Below are 26,319 nucleotides of genomic sequence, written 5' to 3' on the forward strand. Positions count from 1 at the left end.
CACAATATACCTACACACACCTAATGACCCCTCCTTGCCATATGACTGAAAATTGTTAAGTACGACGTTAAACCCCAAGCATACATACGTATTAAATATCCCTGCACTATTACTGTTACAAGACAAAAGCAGGCTTGAAAGGCTGGTCTTTGAATGGCTACAATTTTCTGCTTATATGTTGGTTCCAAGCTGTGTGCAAAAAACACCACTCCGCTGTTATACTGCACTGTCTGTGAGCTAAATGCATCTCTTAGCTTCACGAACACAACTCTGAACACACTGACACATTACAGAAACTGACAGAAACAGAAAAGAGAACACTAATTGGATGGCCTGGTTTTAGGGAGATTATTGGTTTCATCCAAAACCTGGTCATGATATATTCAGGGTATGTGGGACAATGTGACCTTTAACACACTTACCTTCATCCAACATGCATGTACATGTACCTTCAGCATACCATGCAGGTGAAAATACAGGTGGCATACGTGGGAAAACATTTGTCAGTGAATGTGCCAAAGGTTGGTGGTTTTATCCCATTTCCTCCACTTATGAAACTCACTGCATGTTCAATTATGTAAGTGAAATATCTTACAGTAAGCCATGATCATTCATTCTAGATAGTGTTGTCTTAACAGTTACAGGGCTCGTTGGTTGAAAGTTCCAGCAAGGTTAAAAGCCATGAAAATGCTTTCCAAGGAGCTTAATTACAGTAGGCAGTGTCTTCTAGCACTTGATCATTCGCTATAAATGCAAACGCTAATGTAGAGATTGATTTGTTACTTATCACTGACAGATCAAATATTTTCAAGGACTTACATGTATCTGCCAACGCTCTTTTCAGGACTTTCATGGTCTTTTTTTTTTTACACCATTCAAATACTTGCAGGTATTTCAAGGGTTAGTGTCTGAATTAATGGCCGGTGACCTAACACTTATTCCCCGCTGTTAGACACATTTCTGACACACTGGGTTATCAAAGTCGCAGACTTATTACTTCAGATCATTCATTGTTGATAAACCTACCACTCAAATGATAAAACAGCTCAGCTAAATTTCTAAACATAAATCATTTAAGCCTTTTTGGTGATAGATGGAAGTACATCATGTTGAAAAATATATTTCTGCCAAAGCTGAACTTACATTTGGTAGCAATTAAGGCTACCAAAGAGCTCGCCTGTAGGAGACACATGAATGCAAAATTTCAGCTCAATACATACAGTACTGAAATTGTGAATCTGGTAATTTAAGGTAATAAATATGCACACAGAGCATCAGTCATTGTGCTTTATATGCATGTTACACTTAGGACAATACATGCTGTACTTTTTGTGATGCCATCCCTAACGCTTTGTTTAACTTTGATTCTAATACACAATACTCTGTCAGGAATTTCGTAATTTATCATATTTCATATACACACACCTTATCAAGGATGGAATATTCCCCTGGTGTTATTGTGCTCTACATGTGTGCAAACCCTGAGCTCAATGTATGCAGTACATCTTTATTTTGTACAACATTTTGTTTAACTTTCATTCTAATACACAATACTCTGTCAGGAATTTCGTAATTTATCATATTTCATATACACACACCTTATCAAGGATGGGATATTCCCCTGGTGTTATTGTGCTCTACATGTGTGCAAACCCTGAGCTCAATGTATGTAGTACATTTTTATTTTGTACAACACTTTGTTTAACTTTCATTCTAATACACAATACTCTGTCAGGAATTTCGTAATTTATCATATTTCATATACACACACCTTATCAAGGATGGAATATTCCCCTGGTGTTATTGTGCTCTACATGTGTGCAAACCCTGAGCTCAATGTATGCAGTACATCTTTATTTTGTACAACATTTTGTTTAACTTTGATTTCACCACACAATAAGTGAGGAATTTCATCATACTTAATACATACACACCGAGCCAACAATGGAATATCCCCTCTTATATTTTAAGATACAACTCCTAACATTTTGTTTAACATTGCTTAAATGAGAGTGACAAGAAAAAGATTTACGCAGAAAAAAGAAAACAACCAGGTTTTCAATTTCAGACTTCCAGGCGTTTATTCCATTTTCACAAATTCTTTCAGGTCACGATATAACAACTGTACAGCTTCCGTCCTTAAAAGAAAATCTACAAACAACAGTACCATACTTCAACACTCCCCGTAGTTTTAACTGGAGTAGATAGAAACTATTCAAGACCAAAGCCACACTGTATTATAACATAGGTTAATTGTAATATATATGATCAGTCAGTCTATCCGGAATTCACTCCAGTTTCCCTAAGACTAAAACCACAAATAGGTTACAAAGTCTCTGATGTCACACGGTCATAGGCAAGAAGTTAATTTTTCCCTCTGACAAGTCACTTAAATGGTGCTCATAAAATCCAAACTCTGTAAATATTCCTTATTTTCCACTCTATCATCTTTTCTAAAACTGACCAGCATCACACTTGCATACCTGTAAACAAAGGTAAACAAAAACAAAAACTGTTTCAGTTGAAGTTAACTTTCATGACATGTTTCAGTTGTGAATCGTATATGTATGCTTTAGGCTTTACATCATACTTGACAATATTTCAGCGCACATACAATTATTTATATTATTTTAAATGATCCTGGTTTTTTTTCCTGTGCATCATTTTTTAAAAAAATGTTTTGCAACACCTTTAACTTTAACTTCAAGCCACTGAATTAGAACTTACTAACTTTAACTCAAACTAAACTGCTATTTGCTCTGAATAACAATGACGATGGTATTATGATTCATTTGTTTATTTATTCATTAATTTGACTGATGTCACACTCCAGACTCAAACAAGTTTTCTACTTGTCTGACACATATACTTTCATCTTCAGAGCAAAAGTTAAGGTCAGAGGTTAATGACCTCTGATAAACTTCATGTAAGACCAAACCAACAGCTATATGAGCACTGTCATTCGCTCTACTGATAAAAGTGGATGTGGTTGAATCTTAAGGATTTACTTTCCAAAGATGTATAAACACTTAATCATGACTTCAATACACTTCTGAACACCCGGCCCCTGGGTTTGCTAGGACACTGCCTGACTTCCTGAGAGAGTTTCACACTTACCATAGCGCGCCTTACACTGTCGCAACGCCTCGTTAAATCCCTGACACAGACCGATATCCGCCTGTCCCTGGGCACAGTCCAAGAACTGTTTAAGTTCATACTGACAAGCGGATTGCTGCTCCTGCTGCTGGCCGGGCTGCTGGGAGTAAGCTGCTGGGGCCTGCTCCTGGGGTGCTACCTCCGTCTGACTGCCTCCACCCCCTGTCATGGCATGACCAATTGTGTGGCCCTGTCACGCAGAGAAGGAACACATCTGATAAACATGTACGCACACCGACGACTGTCACAACCTTGCATGCAAGTCAGTGACAGATATAGTATCACCAAGAGGGGCGGAATTGGTGCTGATGGCTACCATAATTCCTCAACATTTTCACATGATATATATGGACTGCTTTGTTTTTAACTGCCAAGCTTTAAAATGACATTTCTTTCTTGAAAACAAAACAAAATACTACATATAACTATAATTTATTAGTATCGTTATTATTATTACTAAATTCATGAATATGTATGAGCTTACCACAGCAGATCCTACAGCTACGCCAGCTGCAGTGCTTGCCATCTGTGCAAAAAGGCCAGGTTGTTTGGGCTGTGCCATTTGTGTGGCGGGGGCAGCAGGTGGTGGGTGAGCTGGCATGGTGGACACAGGCCGGGATGGAGCTGGTCTCATGGGGGAAGGGGAGGCGGATGGCCTGTCGTGAGAGGAAGAGAAAATGAGGAATGGGGTTTAGTTCTGTATTCTACCAAAATTGATTATATGTGCAGACAAACCACACCTGAAACAGAAAAAAACACAGACCAATGATCTGCATGCTTTAATTGCTTAAAATTGTCATAACCAATAGAATATGTACCCACCCTTGTGACACACATGTACACGTATGTGTCTCCTTCATTTTCAGAATCACCCATATTTACACTTAAGACACTGTGTAAAGCAGCAGCCAACTATTATCACATTACATAATATGTCCACATTTTTAAGATGACCTTGACTCCTCCCATTTTTTAATTATGCATTTAATAATCAAGGTGATCAAAAGCATTGCCAGATGTATTTCAATTCCTGGTTATTTAAGAATATATGTAACTTTCTCTGTAATACAAATTCATGTACATGTATGTACATCAAAGTACAGTATTCTCTTAATCTGCATGATGCAACTGATTATTACCAGTACTTTCGCAGACGTTTATTATAAAAACAGCCTTTTCATCTGACATATCCAAATATCCGTCTTGTCCGTTCACAAGGAGATGCTTGCAGCTCAAACTCCACAAACTTTTAACAACATTTGCCATAGGTAAGGTAGAGTAAGGTAACTTTTTCAAAATGTAGTGATGTAAAAATGTACTCAAAATGTAATACATTTATCCGAAATCATTCGTCCCTATTGCTCTAGCTCTGTAGGGCTGTGATTAAGTATACTATCACAGCCCTGTCTTGTTCCATAAGCTTACTTTGAACGCCTCTGTACTTCCCTTGCTGGCTTCAGTATACTACTGCTGGGCACCAATAATTCATCTGTCCGTAGTCATAGTCATCTAAGCTATCAATTCCAGGTAGGTGTTCACATGTGTCATCACTAGTAAATCCACACAAGCATGAAACTATAGTGGAAATTGGGCAAATTCCAACTGCCGTGTTTGAAGGCATACTCCTCACAGCCTATACAAGGGAGATAACTACTGACATTTCTAACTTACTGTGTACTTATTTAATCTTTTCTTTTTGTTTAATTTATTTGAGAAATATTTTTAGTGATCAATATTGATTATGCTTCTCTCTAGGTCATTACCTGTGGGACTGATCCAAAACCATTAGCCAGAATGCATGTCAAAAGGTCTAACTTGCCTAATAGGGCAGTGGTAATTGTATACATGATTCCTCTCACTGTGAGGGGTATGCATTCAAACAAGGCGGTTGGAGTTGCAATTCATCCAGTTTCCACACTAGTTTCATGCTTCTGTGCGTTTACTTGTGACACATAGGAACACCTTCCTGGAACTGATAGATGAGATGACTGTGACTATGGACAGACACATTATTTGGCTGAATGCAGTAGTATATATAGGCTAGTAAGAGAAGTACGGATGTGTTCAAGGTAATCTTGAAGAACAAAACAGGGCTAGAGAGTTATTTTTGCTCCTATGTTCTCTGGCTAGCTGATCCCATTCTCAAAATGAAAATCGACCATTATCCAAGAATTTAATCAGCTAATGTTCTGATCACCGCAATGACCACTAAGTTTACTTCAACTGGAAGTCGTGTAAACATCGTCGTTCGATGGTGTTCAATCGTCGGCGTTACATAAATGAAATTTCATCACAACAACAACTCCATGTTAAATTTTGACGTTAGATTCCAAGGCAATTGTTACCTCGCTCCAAATCCACCAGATCGTCCTCGTCGCGGCATTTTCACTCCTTCCTATCGAAATATAGCTCCTGAGATTTACTTTCCGTCTAATGTAATCGAATGCTCCCGAAAAACTACGTAAAACTTGCGGTTAAATCTGCGACGTCAAGAACATGCACGAGGTCACTATTAGGGACCGTTCACAAATGTCAATATGGAAAAAGCTGCAACAGTTCCCGAGACATAATGGGAGGAAATTACTTGTTACAATATCATTAGTTTTTATTTATTTATATTTTTCTACAGCCATTGACACAAACTGACTTCTTCTAACTGTTCAAAATATATACCTGCAAAAAGAGATTGGACACCAGAAAAGAAAACTGTAATTTTAACTAATTATTTTTGTGAAACTGTGTTGATGTTTTGTGAGTACGGTCCCTAACGCTAATATCGAAGAACGCAAAAGGGGAGGATAACTCTGAATCCACTCTCTGATTGGATAGCGGTAACATTTTCAACCAATGAAAATTGAATGTTTTTGCGGCAGCCATACAAGTACAACTTCCGTCTCGAATGTAATCAAATCGGTGCACTTGCTTTTGAAAACCCACGTCGTTTATTTCGTCTAAATATGCCCTTTTCTTTTCTTTTCTTTTCGAAATGCATGTTTACTGTAGCAAGTCTACATGAAAAGCAACTTGGGGTAAATGTAAATGGAACGATTAAAAGAGATACAGACGGTGAGAATACTGTTCAAATAAACATGTTGGTGTTATGCCAAATTTTATGCTTAGCAACAGAGCGCAGGGCTAACACACCTTTTGTCTGTTTGCCCCCATTCTAATGCGTGATAAACACGATCTTCTTAATCCAGTTATTGTCTGTGAGGATCGAATACCTACAGCATGTTCACGCTTCTCCTCAAGGGGACTCTATATATGTCTCACGAAAGTCCATGATTCATGGGACGAGTTTTTCTTTATTTCTTACCAACTTGATTTCTTGGCGTTTGGATACTTTTAGACACTGAACCGTAAGTGTACCCCAGTGAAACGATGAACTTTGATGCGTGTGAGGTGCACGTACTAACATGATGTTCTCAGCATGAAGTTTTAAATACATATGTCTTCTGCCATCATGCTTATAATGTGTCCCCAATTATATATTAAATTCATTCATCATATACTGTATATAAGGTATGTGGTTTCATGTAAGCCCACATGTATGCCTAGTCAGTAAAAAGTATTCAAAATTTAGCTGACAATCTTTATCGTATGTATATCATTGTCATACTTTATTTTGTGTATGTACCAGTACCATATGCTCAATTTTAACTAAAGGCTTGGACAACATGTTTACATGTTTGTTGCAAGTTTTCTGTTGTTAACACCATGAGGGTCAGTATGAACAGGTCTATGTGTGTCTGTAACAATATACTCAGCTGATGACAGTGATATACAGCTGTAGTTGTCCTGGCCAGGTTTTGTTCACTGGTTCAGTACTCTGGCATTTACTCCACACAATACCTCACAGATTCAGGTAGTATACGGTTCATTTTTCTATTCCAAAAGAATAATAATATTTGGATAGCATAGCTGGGTCTTTCCCTTTGTTAAAAATGAATATACAAGAATGCTGAGTGTTGAGGTCAAGAACTTTGGTTAGAGTGCCATGTTAAATCTGTGGGACCGTCAGTATTATTATTAAGTACGTGCAGCCACATAAACTTCATACACTTTGAGCAGTTCTTCATGTTGGGTAGTGTAGGATATGCTGGCTGTGATGGGATATATGGGAACACATAGCCTGGATAAGAAACGTGTCACTGGGCTAGCTATTTGAATGTTTAAACAGGAAGTGTATATTGTCTCCAGATCAGGTAGAAGATCACTTGTGTAGTTGCTACTTTAATAGCTGTATGCAGAGACTTAACCAGGGTACTTCATATACATATAGTCTTTATCAGCAATAACCTTATCAAAGTTTATCTAATGAAGTGTCGCCACGCTATGGCTGAAATATTGCTGATGTGGCATTATGCAGCAATCATTCATTCTAATGAAGCATGATTTTAGCAGTCAAGCCTCAAAGCTAACAAGTGGCATTTACCAATGATGTAAATAGTGTGTCCTCACTTAACTGTTTTAGGGGCCTCCGTGGCTCAGTTGGTTAGCACACTAGCGCAGCGTAATGACCCAGGAGTCTCTCACCAATGCGGTCGCTTTGAGTTCAAGTCCAGCTCATGCTGGCTTTCCCTCCGGCCATATGTGGGAAGGTCTGTCAGCTACCTGCGGAAGGTCGTGGGTTTCCCCCGGGTTCTGCCTGGTTTCCACCCACCATAATGCTGGCCGCCGTTGTATAAGTTAAATATTCTTGAGTACGGCGTAAAACACCAATCAAAAAAAAAAAAAAACATAACTGTTTTATTATATAGAAAGGCCGAAGTGTGTCTGAAAATTGCAGTACAGGAGTTTCGTTATTCAGTGTTGTAACATCATTGTGACGTCCCTTTTTGCCGGGACATGATCGCTTTAGGGAAGGGGTGAGGTGACATATATCAGTCCATTTTAACATGTATACCATTATTAACCTTTCCAAAAGCACATATTCTTGGAATATTTAGTTAGCTTTATGCTTAAGCATTTCAATAAAATGTAGTCATATTTTGTGGGTGATTTTCAGTGTGTGGACTTGCCCATGTTAAAATGCCTTTGTTAGCCTTCAGGTGCTGTAAAGCGCAGTCATGACACAATTCAGGACACCATGATGTTGTAACAGCGAATCTCGAAATACCCATATTGAAATCAGTTACAGATACATGTATGTATGTACATGTATATGAATATATATGTAGTTATATTGAAGCAAATCAGAAACCTCTACTCTTACAGGGCCCCCGTCGCTGAGGGGGTTAGCATGCCAGCACGGCGCAATGACGCAGGTGTCTGTCACCAGTGCAGTCCGTGTGAGTTCAAGTCCAGTTCATGCTAGCTTCCTCTCCATCTGTAAGTGGGAAGGCCTGTCAGCATCCTGCATATGGTGGTGGGTTTCTCCCGGGCTCTGCCCGGTTTCCTCCCGCCATAATGCTGGCCACTGTCATATAAGTGAAATATTTTTGAGTACGGTGTAAAACACCAATCTAATAAATAAATAAATCTAGTCTTACAAAGCTGTTTGTTTATAGAAAACTGTTTATCATAAGCAGACTACACATTGAAGTGACAGGCAGCCTGAGCTGAAGTGACCATGTCAAACGGAGAGGAGTCCGAGGAGGTTGGATCACCATCGACCAGAACTTGTGGGCATAGTCGAGAGAAAAAGTCAGACATTAATGGCAATGAGAAGCTGACAGATCTTGGAGAAGTGAAGGAGGAATCTGAAGAGGCTGATGGGTATGCAGCTGACACAGAGACAGGCGGCAAGGGAATCTACTCCAGACCTGCCACAAGCTCTGGTGCCAAGGAGGAGCAGTCACAGAAAATCCGTCCCCCTAGTCGATCGGACAGCACTTTCATGACAAAACCCAAACAGGAAGTGAGCCGTGAAAACTCTCGACTAATATCAAGCCGATCCAGCACAAGTCTGAGGCCTAGTGGCCAGGCGAGTCGAAACTGTCCACCATCGTCTAACAACAGGAAGGTACGTGTAAGCTGCTGATTTCCCACAAAAACAAATTCATTGCACTTCAAAACAGACAGAATAATGACACACTCTGTCAGAAAGTTAAACATGAGAAAGGACATCGAGAATTCCATTCCTGACTTTTTAATCACAGAGGAAATTCCAAGAGTGCGCCCCTCTGCCATAGCTACATGTAAACATACAAATTCACCCAGGAGACAAAAGGATAATATCGCATTTACTGTGTGTCTGTCTAATCTGGCCTTGGTGAAGATTCATTTACAAAATTTATTGGATCTTTTCCCCAATCCAGATGATTTAGCACATCGGTCCTAGGCTCAAGCCAATCTGTAAATAAAATTTCATTCAAACCTCTGCAGTAGGCCTACTTATTTCTGTTAAGTTAAGTTGCTGATAGACAGGCAAACAGACGCTGGCAAAAACATGAAGTCCTAGGCAAAGATACATGTATAAATAATAAGGTTAACAGACAGTATGTATGCCTGAGGCCATGTACAGACCCGAATACGGTCTTTTCTGTCACAAGTATGTATTTCTATGCTTGGGGTCTTTCAGTCATGTGACGAGGAGGAGTTATTAAGTGTATGTACATATATCGTTTCTTCTGGTGGGTATGGTGTGTAGCATTTCCATGTAGCCAAATTGCTGCGCACGGTGAAGTATCATGCCAAAGACACCAGACATGACACCCCATCCACTCACACTATGCTGACACAGGGCCAATCAGTCCTGTTTCTTTTCTCTAAGCCCCCCTTTGATGTATTTATTTATTTATTTGATTGGTGTTTTATGCCGCACTGAAGAATATTTCACTTATATGACGGTGACCAGCATTATGGAGGGAGGAAACCATGCAGAGCCTGGAGAAAAGCCACAACCATCTGCAGGTTGCTGAAAGACCTTCCCACGTACGGCCGGAGAGGAAGCCAGCATGAGCTGGACTTGAATTTATAGCGACAGCATTGGTGAGAGGCTGCTGGGTCATTACGCTGCACTAGCGCACTAACCAACTGAGCCACAGAAGCCCCTCCGTGTAAATTACAGTTCATGTTAGACAACAGGACACTCTGTACGGCGTATATGGACATAAATTCTGAATGTCAACAAAGCGTAGCTTTTATTTATGTAACCATGAGGCAGAGTTTTGCGTTAATGACCGGGTTGTTTATAGACCATATTTTCACTGCTGTAGGTCAGAAAGACAAGCTCATAGGCACAAGTAAAATGGCAAATGGCCAGATGTGAGCGGTCTTATATACAGCAGACTGATCCGGTGTTGACAGTGTTGAGGAATAACAAGCATTTTAATAGCCATGGTGATCTACATGTAGCACAGCAGGATTATCAGTGTCCCTGTTCAATACGGCCTCCTATAAAGATACGCCATGATTGTTGTCCCCATGCAAACAAACAAGAAAACATCATACGTGTATAATTGGGGCCTCCATGGCCGAAGGGGCTAGCACACCAGGCGCATTGACCCAGGAGTCCCTCACCATTGCGGTCGGTGTGAGTTCAAGTCCAACTCAAGCTGGCCTCCTCTCTGGCCTTTCGTGGGAAGGTCTGCCAGCAACCTGCAGGTGGTCCTGGGTTTTCCCTGGGTTGTGCCAGGTTTTCTCCCACCTAATTCTGGTAATGTAAGTGAAATATTCTTAAATATGGCGTGAAACAAATAAATAACTAAAAGTGTGCAGTATGTAATGATGGATGACAGTGTCTGTATAAGTAATAAAACATGATGCAAGTATACACATAATCATTAACATGGGTTTGATTGGTTTATGGACTTTCTATTGAGACAGGTTTATATCACATCTGTACTGAAAACATTTATGCACTCTCAAAGTGTTTACTTTGGCATTTTTTATGACACTCCCCTAGTGTGAGTGTGATATATGGTTTTTACACCTAGCTGACGGCACACCTGTAAAAGACCAAGTTTTGTTTGGCTGCTATTTCAGTGGTCAGGTTGAAGCAATGACAAATTACATTCCACAGCCTTTAGTAAGCTCAGACAAAGTGGGCTAATGACATTGTAATAGATTACACTTTTCAGGAAATGAACCATAAAAATCTGGACAGACTAATGTATGTAAATTTTCTCTGAACAACATGGCTTAATTGTTCCCTGTGGATTTAGGAACACTTGTGACATCAAAGTGGTTCCTGTTCCTTTATCTAACCATCAACAATGTCACAAAAAGTCTCAGTTCAGAGGCCATCATTGCATTCTAAAAACAAGGCAGTGGACATTTTCCATATGATTTGACATTGCACAGTGGTAAAGATTTTGGTTAAAAATACTTAAAAAATTTTTTTTCACCATGAAAACTACCCTAATCTTATTTGATAAGCATAATACGTTTTAGAACTTTTTTTTGAAAAAATTGAAAGTGTTGTGGTTCTCTTTCACAACAGATTCCCTCAGGATACTCCTTTCCCACCTTCTGACACTCAACCAGATTTCTGTTAAATATTCCCAGAGAAAACACAAATTACTACATCAGTACTTGTTCATATCTGGGGTTTGCTTGTTTACAGACAGTGAGTCGTGCCAATCGTAAGTCTCGACCCCAGAGCTCAGGGTCGCAGACAGACCGCTTCCAGAGCTCTGAGAGTGAGAGTGAGACAGATGGACCACGCACCCGGCTGGATGCTGCCTCTGTGTCTGACATTGAGTTTGGCGGCGTGGACATCACGGATGAAAGGGCCTGGGACACAGATCTGGAGGTGGAAGGTAAGAGGAGTGTGCATCAGGGATAAGAGTTCATTATAGGCAAGACAGTATCAAGCCTTTAACCTCCCAGTAGTTTGCCAATGGGTGCTGTGGGTGGTCGTGAAAAATGAGTTGAGTAGATGAAGACTAGGTAGGGGAATGCTTGAAGTCTGCTAGTGGTGAGCTAGTATACTAGTCTGCTACATTTGTGCTTGTATTAAGCCAGTGGTCTGCTACAGATGTGCTGGTGGTGAGCTAGTGGTCTTTTACATGTGTGCTGTGCTAAGCAAGTTGTCTGCTACATGTGTGCTGGTTGTAAGCTAGTGGACTGCTAAATGTGTGCTGGTTGTAAGCTTGTGGTCTGTTATATGTGTGCAGGTACTGAGTGAGTGGCTTGCAACATGTGTGCTAGTACTAAGCTAGTGATCTGCTACATGTGTGCTAGTGCTAAGCTAGTGTTTTGCTGCTTATGTGCTAGTGCTGAGCTAGTGGCTTGCTACATGTGTGCTAGTAAATTGCTAGTAAATTGAGCTAGTGGCTTGTTACATGTGTGCCAGTATTAAGCTAGTGTCTTGCTCTTCACATTCCCTTCAGCCATAAGTCACGTGTGTGTAGATTTATATGTAGTTGACTAGCTCAATAGGGTAGCACTGAATTTCCTCCTTTGCGGTCCCTCTCTGATTTAAGAGGTGCGTTTGTAGGAGAAAGCTGTGGTTAGGTGGGATCTCAGAAAATGGTTAATGTCAAATTTCGGAGTTAAAGCAGCATAAGCTGATTGAAGACCAGGTTTTAAGACAGATGTTAATTTTGTAAACCTGTTTGGAAGTCCAGGATTAACATTATGCATTTTTTAAATCCATTTGGAGGTAATTAAAAAATCCTGACCCTAATTAAATACCACAGATAGCTTTAGGGAACTGTGTTATTTATTCTACCTTTAAGCTGGTAAACATCGACTTCATTTGATATCTCTGCAACTCGCAAAGCTGACTTCATGTTTTGTTAACTTTCTGTTGTCTTTTTTTTTGTGACTGTCTTGAGATAACCTACATACTGCATACTTTAATAGGCGAAGTACTCGTAGTTTCACACCTCTAAAACTAACTTTGTAGTCGCCGTCGTGTAACAAGGGAGGTCATCCAGAGCAGATCTGTTAACAACAATACTTTTTCTTGAATATTGGTAGTAATCATATGAGTATCAACCTGTCATCTTACAAAAAATAGTGGACCAGTGACATCGTACATCAAAAGAAATGTCTTAATCGCCAGACCCCAATCCCCCATCTCAAATATCCACTTATATACTTGATATTAATTTCACTTTGGCAGAGCCACGTGAAGCTTATGACCACACAGGGAAGGCTTCATACATTGAGGGATGTAAGAGACTTGGGGTGATCCCTGCATCCTACTTCCTCCGCCACATGAATGACCCTCACCTTGACATGAAGCACCATGGGCTAGGGGTCATTGGGGTCAAGGCCATTGCTGTCTCCTTAGTGGTAAGTCTAATTTTAGTAGAAGTGAGAGGAGACAGTCGGTAGTAGAGGGAAATAACCTAGCCTGACTCACTGTACTGCATGGTAACAAGCTGGAAAGCTCATTTTATATTTTTTTTACACATCTAACCTCTTGTTCAAATAACACCAATATAAGGAACTCCAGTAATAAATGGTGTCTAAGAGTCACCTGTATATTTTATAAAGTGTTATTTGGTGTCCAAATATTTTTCATTTCTGGAGAATTTAATGAGAATATTAATGATTTGAATTTATGACATACCCAGAAAAGGATCATTCTGGAACTGCTCATTGGGTTAGCAAGGAAATTTAATCCTGAAAACAGTAATGTGACAAAATAAAGTAACAGTCAGAGTAAATAACTGGGTACGCCCATGATTTAGGCATTTTTGTGCCTGGGAACCCAGTGTACTGTACTTGATATATATATAGTACCTTGTAAGTCATACATTCCTGGTTGTGGTCTTTGCATTACGTTCTATGTTTAAATTCTGATGTGAACTTCAGTCTGCATGATATGATATCTCTGTCCTCATTGCGGCTGCATGTTCATTGTCAAGTCATCAGCTATTGCTTGTCTCCAGTCCAACCCTCACGTAACACATCTGAACCTGAGAGACAACTGGCTTGGGACAGAAGGGGGCGTGGCCATCTGTGAGATGCTCAGAGAAAACTGTTTTATCGTGGATTTGGTAAGACTGGCATTTTCTTATACCGTGTGTACATATATACAAATAGTGATGACTCAGTGGCTTGTTAGATTGCAAAAAGTTTTTGCGGGGTTTGAGGTTTTGGAATGTAATGTGATTTAGAGATAACGTCAGAAACGAGATTGGAGGTTTTGGAATGTGATTTAGAGATAATATCAAAAAAGAGATTGGAGGTTTTGGAATGTGATTCAGAGGTAATGTCAAAAATGAGATTGGAGGTTTTGGGGTGTGATTTAGAGATAATGTCAAAAAAGAGATTGGAGGTTTTGGAATGTGATTTAGAGATAATGTCAAAAACGAGCTTGGAGGTTTTGGAATGTGATTTAAAGATAATGTCAAAGACGAGCTGGAGGTTTTGGAATGTGATTCAGAGATAATGTCAAAAATGAGGTTGGAGGTTTTGGAATGTGATTCAGAGGTAATGTCAGAAACGAGATTGAAGGTTTTGGAATGTGATTTAGAGGTAATGTCAAAAATGAGATTGGAGGTGTAATATTCAAGTTGTATAATTATGACTAATAATACATTAATTTTGTTTTTTAATGGCAATTGTAGCAAAGCCTTCAATTAGCTTATAGGACAGCTTACAAGACAGCTTTTTTTAGCCTGTTACTTGTTCTTCATGAAAAACGTGAAACCATATTTTCAGTGCAATATGTGACTTTATCTATACAAACTTGTTTTAAGTTTTTGTCATGTAATTTCAACACAACTGAACACTTTTTATAAATAACTAAGACCTACTTGTAGTTCATGTGTTTAGAATATCCTGTTGTAAACAGATACATGGGAAATTATCTCTTCCAAAGATTTGTTTCTTTGTTTTTCATGCAGGATTTGTCTGACAACAAGCTGGGTATGGAGTTTGCTACTGTCATCACAGACGTCATTCTGAGCAGTGGTAACCTGACACACCTCACACTGTCAGGTATGTTAACATTGTGTGTCTGACAACAAGCTGGGTGTGGAGTTTGTTACTGTCATCACAGACGTCATTCTGAGCAGTGGTAACCTGACACACCTCACACTGTCAGGTATGTTAACATTGTGTGTCTGACAACAAGCTTGGTTTGTGAGTGAGGATTTGCTTGACCAAATGCTGGCTTTGTGAGTGAGGATTTGTCTGACAACAAGCCAGGTTTGTGAGTGAGGATTTGTCTGACAACAAGCTGGGTGTGGAGTTTGTTACTGTCATCACAGACGTCATTCTGAGCAGTGGTAACCTGACACACCTCACACTGTCAGGTATGTTAACATTGTGTGTCTGACAACAAGCTAGGTTTGTGAGTGAGGATTTGCTTGACCAAATGCTGGCTTTGTGAGTGAGGATTTGTCTGACAACAAGCTGGATGTGGAGTTTGTTACTGTCTTCACAGACGTCATTCTGAGCAGTGGTAACCTGACACACCTCACACTGTCAGGTATGTTAACATTGTGTGTCTGACCAGCTAGGTTTGTGAGTGAGGATTTGTCTGACAACAAGCTGGATGTGGAGTTTGTTACTGTCATCACAGACGTCATTCTGAGCAGTGGTAACCTGACACACCTCACACTGTCAGGTATGTTTACATTGTGTGTCTGACAACAAGCTAGGTGTGTGAGTGAGGATTTGCTTGACCAAATGCTGGCTTTGTGAGTGAGGATTTGTCTGACAACAAGCTGGGTGTGGAGTTTGCTACTATCATCACAGACGTCATTCTGAGCAGTGGTAACCTGACACACCTCACACTGTCAGGTATGTTAACATTGTGTGTCTGACAACAAGCTTGGTTTGTGAGTGAGGATTTGCTTGACCAAATGCTGGCTTTGTGAGTGAGGATTTGTCTGACAACAAGCCAGGTTTGTGAGTGAGGATTTGTCTGACAGCAAGCCAGGTTTGTGAGTCAGGATTTGTCTGACAATAACCCAGGTTTATGAGTCAGGATTTGTCTGACAACAAGTTAGGTTTGTGAATCAGGATTTGTCTGACAACAAGTCAGGTTTGTGAGTTAGTATTTGTCTGAGAACAAGCCAGGTTTGTGAGTCAGGATTTGTCTCACAACAAGCAAAGTTTGTGAGTCAGGATTTGTCTGACAACAAGCAGGGTTTGTGAGTCAGGATTTATTCGACAACAAGCCAGGTTTGTGAGTCAGGATTTGTGTGACAACAAGCTAGGTTTGTGAGTTAGGATTTGTCTGACAACAAGCAAAGTTTGTGAGTCAGGATTTGTCTGACAACAAGCAAGGCTTGTGAGTCAGGATTTGTTTGACAACAAGACTGGATTGTGAGTCAGGATTTGTCTGACAAGAAGCAAGGTTTGTGAGTCAGAATTTGTCTGACAGCAAGCCAGGTTTATGAGTCAGGATTTGTCTGACAACAAGCTAGGTTTGTGAGTCAGGATTTGTCTGACAAACAAGTAAGTGTTGTGAGTCAGGATTTGTGTGACAAGAAGCAAAGTTTGTGAGTCAGGATTTATCTGACAAGAAGCAAGGTTTGTGAGTCAGGATTTGTCTGACAGCAAGTCAGGTTTGTGAGTCAGGATTTGTCTGACAACAGGCCAGGTTTGTGAGTTAGTATTTGTCTGAGAACAAGCCAGGTTTGTGAGTCAGGAATTGTGTGACAAGAAGCAAAGTTTGTGAGTCAGGATTTGTCTGATAACAAGCTAGGTTTGTGAGTCACGATTTGTTTGACAACAAGTGAAGGTTTTGAATTTTATTTAAATCATTTTCTGTTTTGTTCTCCTTCTTTCAGGAAACAATTTTGATGACAGTGCTGGGCAGCATTTTGCAGAAGCAATTATGGTAAGTCTAATGTAACTATACTATATAGTTACATTAGATATACTATATACTATATAACTGGGTGATCATATGAACGTGAACAAGTTTGTTCTATCTTTATTATGAATTCACAAAGTACTGTATATGAAGCTTGTCAGGAATGTGTGTAATCAAGTTGAGAACCCTGGGTACATGCAAAAAAATACACTATGGGAGAATCTGAATCTGTTATCAGGAACTCGGTGTCTTATTTTCCTCTGGGGACACTCAGTGTACATAATCAATTGACCAATGATGTTGCTTGCTTGAACCCAGCTATCACTCATTCACATGTGCCTTTAAGTCAGGAAATTTGTCACATTCATGGTGAAGATCAGTGGTTTCTTTGAACCATGTTTCGGTTCCTCTAACCATAATCCTTTCCATCATCTCATAAGTGAAAACAAGTTTTAAAGTTCATTCCATCGAAATACAGTTTTAAACCATAATCTAATAAAATGAAATAAGAAAAATGTCAATTTCAGAACACGCGCCATCTTGAGTACCTAAATTTGAGTCACAACCGGCTGGGAGAAGAGGCTGGAGTTGCCCTGGGTCCAGCCATCTCAGAGAACAGCAGTATTAAACACCTAGACCTCAGCTGGAACAGTCTGCGTCGTAAGGGGGCCGTCTGTGTGGCCATGGGGCTGAAGGTGGGTTACTGTGTGTGTGAGAGAGAGAACAGCAGTATTAAACACCTAGACCTCAGCTAGAACAGTCTCTGTGGTAACGAGGCTGTCTGTGTGGCCATCGGGCTGAAGGTGGGTTACTGTGTGTGAGAGAGAGAGAACAGCATTGTTAAACACCTAGACCTCAGCTGGAACAGTCTGTGTGGTAAGGGGGCCGTCTGTTTGGCCATGGGGCTGAAGGTGGATTACTGTGTGTGAGAGAGAGAACAGCAGTATTAAACACTCAGATGTCAGCTGGAAGAGTCTCTGTTGTAAGAGGGCCATCTATGTGGCCATCGGGCTGAAGGTGGGTTACTGTGTGAGAGAGAGAACAGCATTGTTAAACACCTAGACCTCAACTGGAACAGTCTGCACCGTAAGGGGGCCATCTGTGTGACCATGGAGCTAAAGGTGGGTTACTGTGTGTGACAGAGAGAACAGCAGTATTAAACGCCTAGACCTCAGCTAGAACAGTCTCTGTGGTAACGGGGCCGAGTGTGTGGCCATCGGGCTGAAGGTGGGTTGCTGTGTGTGAGAGAGAGAGAACAGCAGTATTAAACGCCTAGACCTCAGCTGGAAGAGTCTCTGTTGTAAGAGGGCCATCTATGTGGCCATCGGGCTGAAGGTGGGTTACTGTGTGAGAGAGAGAACAGCATTGTTAAACACCTAGACCTCAACTGGAACAGTCTGCACCGTAAGGGGGCCATCTGTGTGGCCATGGAGCTAAAGGTGGGTTACTGTGTGTGACAGAGAGAACAGCAGTATTAAACTCCTAGACCTCAGCTGGAACAGTCTGTGTGGTAAGGGGGCCATCTGTGTGGCCATGGGGCTGGAAGTAGGTTACTGTGAGAGGGAGAAACAGCTGTATGAAACACTTAGACCTCAGCTCAAACAGTTTAATTAATTCCTTCCAAAACTGTCTGATTTTTATTAAACTTTATGTGGCTTACTTCATGGATATGATTGGCATATTTTCAACAGCTTCGGATATACATTTTTTGAATGGGCATATTTTCTTCCATAAGACTACTGATATTAATTGATTGCCATTGTTGTTCCTCAAAGAATAACTACTTGTTACATTGGGAAAGCCAAAATGCTAACTGGCTGCGTTAGTCTTATTGATTCATCTTTTCATTGAGCTTTAATATGAAATCACCAGAAATTTTATAACCTTAACAGTCACACGATGAGGGCGTCCTGTAGAAATCTAAAAGGTAAACATTGTGTTTAAACACCTAGACCTCACGAATGTACAAGGATGTGTTTCCCTTTAAAGTAATGTGTTTAACTTGTAGATTAATGTGTTTCCCTTTAGAACAAAGTGTTTACCTTCTAGTACAATTTGTTTACCTTGTAGAATGTGTTTATCTTGTAGAACAACGTGTTTATGAAGAAGATTAACCTGTCCTGGAATGGTTTTGGTCTGGATGGCTCTCTGGCGTTAGGTGATGCTCTCAAAGGCAACTCGGTGCTACAGGAACTGGATATCACGTCAGTCTGAACCTAATGTTATGAAGATGTTAGATGGAAACATCTTAATTTTAATAACCCGATATTACTATTAAAAACATCGCATTGAGAAATAAGTTATGCCAATTCTTATGATAAATTGGTCTTTCACCTCCGTCATTGCTGTATTTAAAGAACTGCTTCACTTAAGAGTTCAGCAAAGCACAATTCTTTTTATTTTGATCATCAGCATCAAATGATATAGTTTGCTGTTCAACCTGCCATACATGTGTCCGAAGCTTTCTCTGAACATTTCATGCATACATAAAAGAAACTTTGGATTAGTGTGGTTTTCAAATTGTATTTTATTTTCTTCTTCAGGTTTTGTAATACCGGGACTATTGTCAGAGTCTTGAATATTTCACTTAAACACAAAATAATAAGGATAGTTACTTGTAAAATTTTATTTATTTTTATTGATTACTTAATCATGACACTGTCAGATATTTTACTGTCTGTATGGACACTTGTGTCTTATCAGGAATAACCGAATCACAGCTGAAGGTGCTGTTTGGATTGGCAAAGGCCTGGCCGTCAACGAAACTCTAAAGACTTTAAAGGTGTTGTGTTTTACTTGACATTTCTCTAAAGGTGTCTAATTATATTTTTATAATACATGTAATATATATTATTTCTCTTCTGTGTTTAGAATCATCATATAATTTTTGATGGAAGCCTTACAATAGTGAAACAAAATCATTTACATGACGCAGAATTTATCTGATGAAACATGTCAGTGGTGTGCTGAGATGTATATATATATCTACATGTTTCCCGGATTTTTCACGACACACAGAACTATATATTATTCTTTCTCAGTTTGCCTGCTCAAGATGTTTAGTTTTGACAGGCACCTGCTGTGAATGTGGGCTTGTTTGCTTGTACATGTACACTTTTTTGAGGCAGGTATGAAAGCTGCTCACTGAACAAATTATTGCAGTTAGAAAAGTAGTACAGATTTTATGACTAAAACATTGATTATGCTCTTATATATTTGCAGATGGCCACAAATCCTATGGAGTCTCCAGGATGTTACGCAGTGCTCGCTGGAATTCTACGCAATCAGTCATCTATAATTGAATTCCTGGACTTTCATGTATGTGTAAAGCATATACATGTAGTATATTCTACATTTTAATCAACACTTTCACCTGTGAGATCTAAACAAAGGATTAATTAGAGAGAGACTATTTAATATTATAATGTTTTAAGATTTATCTTCTGTTCTCCAAATGTTAGTGTATCTTTTTACTTTTTATTTGTGTATGTGTGCTCTGAATTTAAAATAGTGTTCTCCATTGTTTGATGGAAATACTAAAGTTATCTGGACTGCTTCAATGGCCTAATGGTTAGAGCGTCTGCCTCAAAGTCGGGAGTCCCTGGGATCAAACCCGGATCTGGTCACACCAAAGACCTTATAAATGGCACTTGGTGCTGCCTTGTTTAGCAGTCAGCACTGAGAGGTCAGAGCAAGGAAACATAACTGGCTGGCCAGGTATCAGTATAGTGTGAGTGGGTGGGGTGTCATGCCTGATGTCTTCAGTATGATACTTCATAAGTGGTAGCACTTTGGCTTCATTGACTCACCACAAGAAGACACAGTATGTGCACACACAACTAATGGCCCCTAGTCATCATATGTCGTCATAAGTATAACAAAGAATTTATGATGAGTATCACTGTATAACTCTTATATCTGAAGAGTCTTCAAAAACAACATATTTGGCAGGTTCCATAAAATTTGCCATTTGTAACGGGGTAAATATAACGGGATATTTTTGAGACATTGATTCAAGCAAATGGATGAGGCAGTTATGCTGGAATGATACAAGTGTTTGAAAGTACAGCGTCATTTGTAGCTGTATGTCAGCAAAGGTCAGCCGAGGGCAAAGTGGAAAAAACAGTGAAAAAACTTTTGTTTGTCTGATTTACAGAACATTCAGTCTACTAAGGATTCCAGTAACTGCCTCTGCGTTCACTCATAACAGAAAAGCTTTGTAATCTCATAACTGTTGCCTGGTTCAGAGGACTTACATGTAGATCGCATAGATCCACGTAAACAAGAATTTCCAGGAACTTCTCAATTTACACAATTGTGTCTAATCCACAGGAGACTCAGTTACTATTGACTTCTTGGAAATTCTCTTCCAGATTCATTCTGTATCTGAAGCATGTTTGTCTGATTTACAGGACATTCAGGTGAACAAGGACTTTCAGGCACTTCTCCAGCAGGTGCAGAATTAGTCCCCACAGTTGAAGGTTGTCCACAGAGGTAGAGAACTGATAAGAAACCTTTTGGCTGATTTTCAGGACATTCAGGTGAACAAGGACTTTGAGGAACTTCTCCAGCAGGTGCAGGTGCAGCACCCTGAACTGAAGATCGTCCATGGAGGTAGAGAACGCATTAGAAACCTTCTGTCTGATTTTCAGGACATTCAGGTGAACAAGGACTTTGTGGAACTTCTCCAGCAGGTGCAGGGGCAGTACCCTGAGCTGAAGGTCATCCATGGAGGTAGAGAACTGATTAGAAACCTTCTATCTGATTTTCAGGACATTCAGGTGAACAAGGACTTTGGGGAACTTCTCCGGCAGGTGCAGGTGCAGCACCCTGAGCTGAAGGTCATCCATGGAGGTAGAGAACTGATTAGAAACCTTCTATCTGATTTTCAGGACATTCGGGTGAACAAGGACTTTGAGGAACTTCTCCAGCAGGTGCAGGTGCAGTACCCTGAGCTGAAGGTTGTCCATGGAGGTAGAGAATGCATTAGAAACCTTCTGTCTGATTTTCAGGACATTCAGGTGAACAAGGACTTTGAGGAACTTCTCCAGCAGGTGCAGGTGCAGTACCCTGAGCTGAAGGTCATCCATGGAGGTAGAGAATGCATTAGAAACCTTCTGTCTGATTTTCAGGACATTCAGGTGAACAAGGACTTTGTGGAACTTTTCCAGCAGGTGCAGGTGCAGTACCCTGAGCTGAAGGTCATCCATGGAGGTAGAGAATGCATTAGAAACCTTCTATCTGATTTTCAGGACATTCAGGTGAACAAGGACTTTGAGGAACTTCTCCAGCAGGTGCAGGTGCAGTACCCTGAGCTGAAGGTTGTCCATGGAGGTACAGAACTGATTAAAAAGTCTAAAGTTAAGCTCCACCCTATGCTAAAGCTACGCAACTACATAGACCGGCACAACATTCGCATGATAGACTTCTTCAATAAGTTTGACAAGGACGGCAGTCTGAGCGTGTCTCGGGAGGAGTTCGTTCATGGCCTGGAGGTATTTCTGCTTCAGACATGTCAGGTGTTGGGGTAGAACTTGATTTACCACCTGGTGATGGTAGACGGCATTGTCTAGTTAATGAACGTAGATGTAGAAGGTTGTTGCTAGGTTTGCTGTGGATAGTTCTACACGTACTTACTGGTAGTTGTGTTTAGTTTGTAGTCATAGGTTATCTTCTCTTTAAGGAAATCTTCTGGACAAAGAGGTAGGCAAGCTTCATTCACATGCATAAAAAAATCCTTTCTATTCCAGTAACTGCGTCTCACAAAATTCTTTCTAACATAGTATCATGTGGAAAAAAATTCAGAGCAAATGGATTTAGGGAAAAAATTTCCAGCTGTTGAACATATTTTGGAAAATTTCGGTGAAGTGCTCCTGTCCTTTTTTCTGACTTCCACTTCATAAATAATTTACCTGATCTTGCCATGAATTTGTACATCTACAACACGTGTACTTGTGGTATATGCAGCAATGCAACAAAAATTCGCTCCAACTAATAAGCAATAGAGACAGCCAGTATAAGGGTCACAGTACTTTGGTACATGTACGCGAGATAGAAAAAACAGCCAGGAAAACCAGTAACAATGAACATTTTATAGATGGACTAAACCTAGATGTGAAAATTTGTGTCCTTAGCAATATTGATCTCATATCACTCATACATGTGGATGTACATTAGGTGCGTATATGTGAAGATCATGTGCGTGTTGTAAAACTGTGATTGTACAGTAGAGTTTAGCATGTTGTAGAGGTACATGTAATTAGACCTAGGTGTTGGTACTCTGTGTTAGCTAGACTTTGATTGACTGGTTTTTGCGGGTTGGACTGGTTGAGGATGAGAGATATTTCTGTCGGAAACAAACCCTCTAACAAGTTTTTTTTGTATCCCTGTAGCTGCTTGGGAGATGGCATGATTTGATAACTGCGGTCATAGCAGTTCTTTACGGTTAATATAGATATAGGTCAGAGTTTGATGTACGCGGTGCATTTACTCTGTCTTGGCTGCTTGATTAACATTAATCATTACTGGCAACTTTGATTCAGTGGTGGGTGATTTGCTGATCACTGTGGACCCGTTGTAAATTTGCTTTTTAATTCAATGTGTAAACAGATTTACATATTTAAAAATAAAAAAACAAACTGCATCCAGAATGAGCATTCCAACCATAATTAGTCAATAGCTGCTATGACTGAGTAAATCCAGGAAAAATTATTGTCAGTATTTCTAGACTAGCAAATGATCTTTATATTCACATTTTTTTTTTTGTTTTTTTGAGAATTATATTGCAGTAATCATATAATTAAACTGTAAAGCTTAAAAGTGATTTCACTCTACAAGTACAGTGGATTTTAAAAATATGCAATAGTAACCATTTGTACTTGAAAAAAAAAGAAATAAGATCTAGAAACGTATGTTAGCAACACTTTTCCAGAAAGAAATGTTTGTCACAGTTGGTAAGATATACTGGTGCACATCTTTGTTAGCATCTGCTCACTTGTGTGGACTACATGTATCAGGTAAACTTACATGTGTATGGGTGTGTTTTTGCAGACTTGTGCAAATTTCTCATGCTGTTTGATGGTGATGGCTGTATTTGGTTTGCTTGATTTGGAATTGCAGTGACTCAAATTTAAAATGTTTATGAATTTTTATGAAATAACTATTTTTGACATTTTGTGTGCATAATCTTCTAAAACCTTATTCCTGATCAAGCAGCCGTATCAGTAGCCAAGGTTTCAAATCTGTGGCAGTATTAGGGTTGAAGGTTGAGAAAATATAAAAATTACATGAAGTTCAAATGAAAGAGTGAGAAAAGTCTTTATTAAATGCGGTCTTCAATTTTTTATTGATTTTTTTAACAAGAAAAAGACATTTGAAAATAATTTGTCTTTGTTTATGTTGTCTTTGTGGAATAATGCTATCAGTGAGAATGTGATGCATGTTTAATAAATATATTTACACTAGAGTTTGGTCTTTTCAGGTAACAAGTGTGTTCAACCTTGATTTTGATCATATTTATATTTTTAATATGTTCATAAATATTATATTAATTCAGATTAAATGTATGTTTTTGGATATAAACAACAAATTTACATTCAAATAAATTAATTAGGCATGCATCACATCATTATTTAGAACATTATTAAGCAAAGACGATATACACCAAGAGGTGGTCCTAAATTCCCACCATACAAAAATTTCTTTTCTTCTCCTTTAAGAATAGTCATCATGAGCTATTATGTTTTCATTCTTTTCCTCTGTATGCACTGGGTGTCACATCTGATGTCCTTAGCATGATTCTTCGTTGAGGCAGCACAATATTGTGATTGAAATAAACATCGAAAAATACATGAAAATTGGAAGGCGGGAAACAATGAAGTAAATAACATCTTTAATAACAGCTGTACTTAATAGTGGTGTAGAGTGTCAAGTGTATAACTAAATGTATGCCATTTTAATCACTTTCTGAGTTATGAATGCCAATTTCTTCTGTACGTGCGTTAATTTGTCATCAGTTATGTGGAATCTTCTACATGCAGTTAGAATTATCTTTGTACTAATACTTTAGTGTAGATCATCCCGTTTGACTTTTCACACATAAATGTATACAACTTTGAACAAATACATGTTAAAGGAAAATTGTAATGATGGTTTGTCTTGTACCGGTGTAACAGATTTCAGTTACAAGAAATAATTGAAAAAAAGCTAATTTCAGTTCTTTTCTAGAATTTAACTTTATGAATATACCATGCTTTTAACAAATTTTGAAACTATGAAAGGAGAACTATTAGGTAAGTTGAAATCTGAACACTTCCAGATACGTGTACTGTACATCCAATCCTGTGTAGTTTTCTGGATATACATCCAACAATGGCTTCAGTTTATACAGTGCCGTTATTTTGTAAAGCTGTGTTCCTGTTATAGGACATAGGGATCCAGTTGACAGACGAGGAGGTCGAGATACTGGTGAATGAGATGGACAGAGACGGGGATGGGGAAATAAATTACAGGTGGGTAGTTCTGTTACCTTGGTGATTAATTGCAGGAGGCCACTGGTGTCACCTGGACAAATAATTGCAGGTGGGCACTTGTTAATTACATGGGCAATTAATTGTAGATGGGCACTGTTGGGTAGGGTTGTTACCTGCGTGAATAATTACAGGTGGGTACTATTGTTACCTGGGTGATGAATTACAAGTGGGCACTGATATTACCCGGGTGATCAATTACAAGTGGGCACCGTTGTTACCTGGGTGATTATTTACTGTTGGTCACTGTTGTTACCTGGGTGATTAATTACAGGGGAGCACTGTTGTTACCTAGGTGATTAATTACAGGTGAGTACTGTTGTTCCTGGGGCTGCTAATTTATGGGACCATGTGGTTAATTTGTTAATTATAGTTTCATTTATTTGTTTATTTATTTGTTTATTTGTTTCATTGGACTTTTTCGCCATACAACATTGGCTATTACAAAACTATAGCTCTATTAATGTCTGCTTGTATTTCTGTTTTGTTTGTAGTGAACTTGTGATAGGTCAGCGAGACTTCATGGAGAAAGAGGAACAGCTTCAAAAGGCCTTGATCAGTGCTGCATAATGAACAAAACAGTTTACTTCCACCTGTTCTGATGCCCAACAGTGGGCCAGTGAGGCTGTCTGTCCTTTGCTAGCACATGTATAGTGAACAAGATAGCTCTTCAACCTGGGGAGAAAGCAAGACAATCTGTCCTCTTATGAAAATGTCTGTTACCCTGCTTAATGAGATAATCTCATCTAGAATGTCTGTTGTTTACAAGGACAAAGTTAAGAAGACCGTCTGTCCTCTTCTGGAAATGTGTTTTACTCTGCTCAATGAGATAATCTTATCTAGAATGTCAGTTGTTTTAAAGGACAAAGTTAAGAAGACCGTCTGTCCTCTTCTGGAAATGTGTTTTACTCTGCTCAATGAGATAATCTTATCTAGAATGTCTGTTGTTTTAAAGGACAAAGT

General features: G+C 39.4%; 2 protein-coding genes across 3 annotated transcripts; one reads left to right on the forward strand and one right to left on the reverse strand.

Annotated features, from left to right (window-relative positions):
- Positions 1-2,867: 2,867 nt before the first annotated feature.
- Positions 2,868-5,668, reverse strand: LOC135476625 (coiled-coil-helix-coiled-coil-helix domain-containing protein 2-like). The gene is made up of 3 exons (XM_064756713.1): positions 5,502-5,668; positions 3,641-3,812; positions 2,868-3,346 (listed from the first exon to the last, which is right to left on the reverse strand). The coding sequence occupies exons 1-3, from the start codon at positions 5,537-5,539 to the stop codon at positions 3,077-3,079; spliced, it is 480 nt and encodes a 159-aa protein (XP_064612783.1). The 5' UTR covers positions 5,540-5,668; the 3' UTR covers positions 2,868-3,076.
- Positions 5,669-6,174: 506 nt separating this feature from the next.
- LOC135476618 (leucine-rich repeat-containing protein 74B-like) lies at positions 6,175-26,126 on the forward strand. 2 transcript variants are annotated; one of them, XM_064756702.1, is made up of 14 exons: positions 6,175-6,515; positions 8,688-9,121; positions 11,666-11,861; positions 13,172-13,344; positions 13,947-14,054; positions 14,907-15,000; positions 16,803-16,852; positions 17,356-17,523; positions 18,917-19,032; positions 19,532-19,610; positions 20,051-20,146; positions 22,081-22,323; positions 25,253-25,338; positions 25,851-26,126. In XM_064756702.1, exons 2-14 carry the CDS (start codon positions 8,729-8,731, stop codon positions 25,924-25,926), a joined length of 1,878 nt encoding a protein of 625 aa, XP_064612772.1. In that variant the 5' UTR covers positions 6,175-6,515; positions 8,688-8,728; the 3' UTR covers positions 25,927-26,126. The 2 variants fall into 2 exon arrangements, with proteins under 2 accessions (XP_064612772.1, XP_064612773.1); XM_064756703.1 differs by lacking the exons at positions 22,081-22,323; positions 25,253-25,338; positions 25,851-26,126 and adding an exon at positions 21,241-21,495.
- The last annotated feature ends 193 nt before the right edge of the window (positions 26,127-26,319 follow it).

Source organism: Liolophura sinensis, chromosome 10 (assembly GCF_032854445.1).
Source record: "Liolophura sinensis isolate JHLJ2023 chromosome 10, CUHK_Ljap_v2, whole genome shotgun sequence".
NCBI classification, from domain to species: Eukaryota; Metazoa; Mollusca; class Polyplacophora; order Chitonida; family Chitonidae; genus Liolophura; species Liolophura sinensis.

Excerpts from the sequence above, each read along its gene's own strand:
- LOC135476625 (XM_064756713.1), bottom strand. The coding sequence starts at position 5,539 with ATGCCGCGACGAGGACGATCTGGTGGATTTGGAGCGAG. Across the intron at positions 3,813-5,501 it reads TCTGGTGGATTTGGAGCGAG|GCCATCCGCCTCCCCTTCCC; the intron begins GTAACAATTGCC and ends CTCTCACGACAG. Across the intron at positions 3,347-3,640 it reads TAGCTGTAGGATCTGCTGTG|GGCCACACAATTGGTCATGC; the intron begins GTAAGCTCATAC and ends TCTGCGTGACAG.
- LOC135476618 (XM_064756702.1), top strand. The coding sequence starts at position 8,729 with ATGTCAAACGGAGAGGAGTCCGAGGAGGTTGGATCACCATCGACCAGA. Across the intron at positions 15,001-16,802 it reads GACACACCTCACACTGTCAG|GAAACAATTTTGATGACAGT; the intron begins GTATGTTAACAT and ends TCCTTCTTTCAG. Across the intron at positions 19,033-19,531 it reads CTACAGGAACTGGATATCAC|GAATAACCGAATCACAGCTG; the intron begins GTCAGTCTGAAC and ends GTGTCTTATCAG.